General features: G+C 33.9%; 1 protein-coding gene across 1 annotated transcript; it reads right to left on the reverse strand.

Annotated features, from left to right (window-relative positions):
- Positions 1–606: 606 nt before the first annotated feature.
- On the reverse strand, positions 607–4,431 carry LOC139866654 (uncharacterized). Its single transcript, XM_071854941.1, has 9 exons — positions 4,035–4,431; positions 3,462–3,524; positions 3,238–3,333; positions 2,434–2,481; positions 2,163–2,234; positions 2,011–2,069; positions 1,700–1,793; positions 1,444–1,604; positions 607–766 (listed from the first exon to the last, which is right to left on the reverse strand). The coding sequence occupies exons 1-8, from the start codon at positions 4,365–4,367 to the stop codon at positions 1,446–1,448; spliced, it is 924 nt and encodes a 307-aa protein (XP_071711042.1). The 5' UTR covers positions 4,368–4,431; the 3' UTR covers positions 607–766; positions 1,444–1,445.
- Between the last annotated feature and the right edge of the window lie 1,508 nt (positions 4,432–5,939).

Consider the following 5,939-nt stretch of genomic DNA (forward strand, 5'->3'; position numbering starts at 1 on the left):
AACATCCGCAAACTTGCACTCTACACATTTATTATGTGCGCTCACAAATACAGAGTATGTATATGTATATATGTGTGTCGTTTGATCAATTTTTAGTCGGGTAATACTGCTAGGCCCATGCCACTTTAATAATTTTCATTTTCCTAGTCAACGTCCTACTAATTGATCACATAATGGAATAGTGAGTGGATCCTAACAACCAGAGCAATGAACGCAGTTTGGTGCTACTAAAGAACTGCTACAAGTCTTTAGCACACAATCCTAGAGGAAGATGAGTTTTGTGCATTGGCTAATGGTGCTGGATTTGCAGGTATGAGAAAGGAATGCTTTGCAAGCACATTATGAGTTGTGGAGTTTTATAATTATAATCATCAATCAACATATGCACATGATTAGGGCCTGAATATTAAACATATTACCCAAACGAACACACCCGCCTATTTTGTGAACTATCAATTAAATAAAACCACATGGAAAACAGTAAATTGTTAAGGGAACGAAGCTAAAACATGAGTAAGCCCTTTTAACAACATTCTCGATATCACATCAAATCAATCCTACCATACCTTTAATCATTATCTCTTTTTCTTAAAAAAAAAAAAAAAAAAAAAAAACCTGAGTGATCCAAATAGAAACTTGTATCATTATCATGTTGAAAGGCTAGCACTCTACTGTTGGAAGTTCACATAACAAAGCTTTGCATATTAATTTTGCTGCTACAAACAACATATGCAAGCTACTGGGTGCACGTTCTACGTTTTGGATCCTGGAATGAAAGCAAAAAATTAATCAGATTATGTTTATGACCCGTTACGGCAATATTTGTAGATAAAAAAAATAAAATATAAAAAAGACATTCAATAGAAACTGCAAAGTAATTTTAAGTGACGATGTGAACTAACATCTAGCCCAATCAACTAATATTGCAACTTCTAAATGCCCAAGACAGAATGCTAATGTTGTTAGCAAAATGTGCATGAACGAGAATCAAAAAATAGGTGGTCAAATCTGCAATTTGAGCGACGCGCCAAAACTAGTTATGTCAAAACAGCACATTTTTCATATGGACAGTCACTGTTTGATTTTGATCTGGAAATAAGCAACCACTTTTCATCCCTTTTTATTGGGTTTTTTTTTTTTTTTTAAGAAAGATAAGAAGTGCTCCGTAATTCAATAGAATGATAATCTGAATCTTTACATTACATTGATTTTGGGGTTGGATGCTTTAATGATCAACTTACGGCAACTTTATAGTTGTTTGACCCATTTGAGCACTTTCCTTTTTTTTTTTTTTTTTTAATTTTAATCACATTTCAGCCATGTGAGATAAAACACAAACAAATCGGCTGGTTCATGAGAAAAATCGAAACTACCCCGTCTAACCAAGATATGTAAAGCTGTGCATTTCATAGCATTAGTTTAGAAGGCAGACTTAAAAGTTACCATCACCGTCTTCGTACAACTGTGCCCTGTCCCCGGGGGACTGCACCAACCGCCTGCTGTGACGGGGCGCCAGCTTGACCGCCTGCTTGCTCCTCAGGCATGTTCATGGCTTGGGTGACAGCATTCATCACGATAAGTCCAAGAGGGACCAAATACATCCACTGAAATTATAAAAATCACAAAGATAAAGTTCATCAAAAACTAAAGATGGTCACAATATAACAAGAAAATGGTAGTTAAGAACAAAACTACTCACATATTTAGCCCAAAAGGATCTCTCTACCATTGGCTTTACGCCTTCATCATCTCCTATCTCAACGCCACCGATATCTTCAGAGAATGTTGGGGTCCTGTTATGATTTGCAACAGTTTTTTTTTTTTTTTTTTTTTTTTTTAAAGGAGTTTAAGAAACTATTAAAAAACAAAGTAACTATATACTAGTAAGCCCAACAATTTTTATATTGCAAGTCCACAGTTGATTCACATTAACTTGAGTTATAAAATGTAACTTTTTGCAAACAGTTATATTCATGAAATGAGCATAATCAAGATCATAGGAAATTTCACCTTGGAGCCAGCTCACTGTACTTTAGAATCGTGTGGGAGTTGAAAGACCACTTTGCAGGCTATAGTAAAAAAAAAAAAAAAACAGCATATTACTCAATATATCCATTCACCCAGTCCCAGGCACATGAGTAAATGTGGTGGAGCAAACTTACAAGTCTCAATTGGCGAGGATACTGGCAAGCCGCAGGAGAACCATAATTGACAGCTAATATATTAACGCCTTCCTGTGATTACATTGACAATTGTTATTTAGCGTTTTATAACATATGGCCTAAATATATTAACAAAAATAAATCCAATTGGCATGCTTACAAGCTATAGAATACTACTTAATACTGAAATGCACAAAAGGAGTTAAATCAGATTTAGATGATGGTAAACCTATCTTTAACTTGTACTTCAAAATTCAAAGAAAATAATTACCATGTGTATAACAATATGCTCATCCAGACCATCCCTTGGGAGACATCTCTGAAGTAAATAGAAACACACACATCAGAGTTAGCAATTGCATAGCAGCATGTTTGAAACAAAAACAAAGTATGTAAAGTTACATTACCCTTTTGATTGAGGGGTAGACGTGAAGTTTTATTAAAAAAAATGGCATGTGATATTAACAATATGAAGGAAACACCACACAGATACCGAATGAGACAAATACATCGGTATGGTAAAGTTATAAACTTGAAATAATATATAATATAGAATGTAGATTCCATTATTTTCAAACATATTGGGATCAAAATATGTTTGTGAAACGACATAAATGATGATATCATTTTGAGAAAGAGAAAGTAATAGAGCTTTCGGAAGATCAGTAGTATTGATTTCGTTTCATGAGAATATAGATGAATTTTTGTGCTTTAATAATGGAAAATTGGTGGTTGAATAACTGACTACTTTATTTACAGTCAAAAGTAGGGTTTTATTGAATAACTCTCCAGAAAATTGGTGGTTGAATAACTGACTACTTTATTTACAGTCAAAAGTAGGGTTTTATTGAATAACTGAATAAAGTAGTCAGTTTATACTTTCTGAACATTATGTTTCTAGATCAGTTAGAGAACAGAATAATGTGCCGTTATTCGATGGGTGTAGAGTTCTGGAGAGTTGAATAACTGACTACTTTATTTACAGTCAAAAGTAAAATATATAAACCAGTAGGGTTTTATTGGAAAGTCATATAAACGCTACTTATTAGTGCCAAATTTCCACTATCAAACTTACTGCCTTCACCGAGGAGAGAACGTAGTCATTCCCAGGAGCATTCAAAACGTTAGATGGCAACCTTATTTTGTAGTAGTCGTCATTTTCTAGTAGTTTCTGCACACACACGCAAAAACAAAGACAAAAAAAGAACATATATCATCAATGGAAGAAATAAATTCAAAAAACAAAGTAAGTTTAAACAAATGGATACAACAGTAATAAGTACGATGAACAACAATTACTTTGAAATTCTCCTTCTCTGTTGCGCTTAGATCATTCCTCGAAAACCGAAGCTTTGTAAGAGTCTGATTCATGAAATAGATAATACAAGTACTTGTTAATTGTGTTACAAGAATACAGTACACACAGGCACACACAAAGTGATCAATACATAGGCGTTATATCGTGTAAAGTGTAGCAACAGTTTCGGTGCTGAAACATGACATGATGAACGCAAGATTTGTATATCAAGCTGAGAAAAATTGAGCATCCTATACACACATTTCTTCATCATGCTGCAGATGTCCTTTTAAACATCATGCCAGCACCAGACACATTACTATACTTTCTAATTTTAAGTTAACCCTACCATCAACGAAAACAACAACAAAATAAATAGATATATATACTACAGATGCACGTGCAGCTGCGCATTGACATCATACAGAGACTTACATATCAACTTCATATCAAAATCATAACAGATTCGAATAAAGTACTACTTATGATGCATAATAAACCAATAGCACGCAATTTCATATGCTATCACAATCATTATCGTAACTTCATTATCAATTATATGTAATCAGTTATACCTGACCGCCGTGAGCGGAGGTTTTAATACGAGCAGTAAAAGTGCCGGCGACGGAGAAATCAGAGGAATCACCAAACGCGTGTTCGAGAGCGAATTGAACTCTAGAATCTGAATCTGATTCAGTGGATCTCTTTCGAGTAGGTTTTGGAGTAGAATTAGGGCGAGATTGGATCTGAGGTGATGATGAAATTGTTAGGTCAATATCAGGAGTACGGCCGCCCTCTAAACCGAATTCTTCGTCGTCGGCGAGAAGTTCGTCGGATTGAAACGATGAAGATGATGAGATTATGAGAGTGAGAAAGAGTAAAAGGATTGAGGATTTGATGAATTTCATCGTGGAAACTGGAATAATTGAGGGTTTGAGATCAACACTCACTGAAGTTTTTGTTGTTATACAATCACTCGTTCACCAGGTTATGTACGGAGAATTTATTTACTCTATTTATTTACATACAGTAATACAGTATTTATTTACAGTATCTTTCAAGAATTAACTTTTAACTTTTTTATTTTAGTTTCTAAGCTAAATTAATTAATTAATCAGTAACGTCCCTTAATACGGAGTATAAAGATTTTTTTTTTTTTTCCTTGGCGAAAAAACTATCTCAAAAAATAGAAGGACGCTTCAATAAAAATTGAAGCCCAAAAAAACGTAATATCAAAGATAATCGAGCTAAAAACGAGACTATAAACAAACCAAACTCGCACCAAACCAAAAGATCTAAACAATACGATTAAAGAGCACCATACATAAAAGCAAACAAACACGACCGAGATAAAAAGGGTTACCAATCAAACGAAGAACGAGCAATTAGCAATCATCTTCACCTCGACCACTTTAAGTGTCTTTTATGAAATCTCAGAACGTTTCCATCCCGGCCCCTTGAACCTGGTGTTTTCTTCTAACTCTGCAATAATGGTAGAATGGTCGCCGAGTCCGAGATTGTAGAAGACAATCCTTCCTCTTCATGTACGGAGTATATAGATATGCATCTAAAAAAAATTCAAACGTAAAATGGACAAAAAAAGTAAAATGTAATAATACAAAATACTATTTCTTAAACTCTGTATTTTTTATCTATAAATAATAAAATCGGGTGGACAAATATTAGTGCTTTATAAGAAATAATCATCACACTACTATTTTTAGCGATACATCACTAAATTAACTTAAGAGTACTGTACAATACAATACTTTAACGTACATTGGTGTTGTTTGATTAAAGATTTGTGGCGTACGGATCAATTATCTCATTTTATCTAATACTTTGTGTTTATCACTTTGAACCTTTTTGTCTGTGAGGTTCATTTTCATGGGGTCTCGGGAGGAGTTAACAATCTTTGTTTGCACGTTCTTACATGTTCGATTTATTTGAGGTGTGGATCTCACCTGCTTTAATGTCTTTTGGCAGGGTGTTTCACCCCCTATTATGTGTCGTGGTGTTTGATAGGTTTGAAAAATGAATTTGTTTCTAGCCTTTTTTATGGTTTCAACGGTGCTTCAATTGTCATTAAATTGTCACATGTTCTTGTCATCAATTGCAAATCATCGATACTTTCTGGGCGCTCTTTCAGTTTGAGCAGTGCGAAATTGTGATGTTGACGTATTAATTGTATTGTTAATATTTGCAAGAGTTTGATCATGTTGATAATGTATGTTGTTCATGTGTGTAAGCTTATTTTAGATCGCAAATTACTTGCTCAAATGACTTAATATCGATGTAACATTACAATTTATAATTTATCACCCACTTAACTATCCAATGAAAAATAGTAAGTTGTCTTCCTTGAAATAAAAAGATGCGTTTTGTGATGATGTTACTACAATTTTTAATAGAAAATTTTAAGTAAAGGAGCATGTGAATAAGATTTTTTTTTCTTTTTTTTGTTCAGCTTAATCGAAGTT

Source organism: Rutidosis leptorrhynchoides, chromosome 9 (assembly GCF_046630445.1).
Source record: "Rutidosis leptorrhynchoides isolate AG116_Rl617_1_P2 chromosome 9, CSIRO_AGI_Rlap_v1, whole genome shotgun sequence".
NCBI lineage: Eukaryota > Viridiplantae > Streptophyta > Magnoliopsida > Asterales > Asteraceae > Rutidosis > Rutidosis leptorrhynchoides.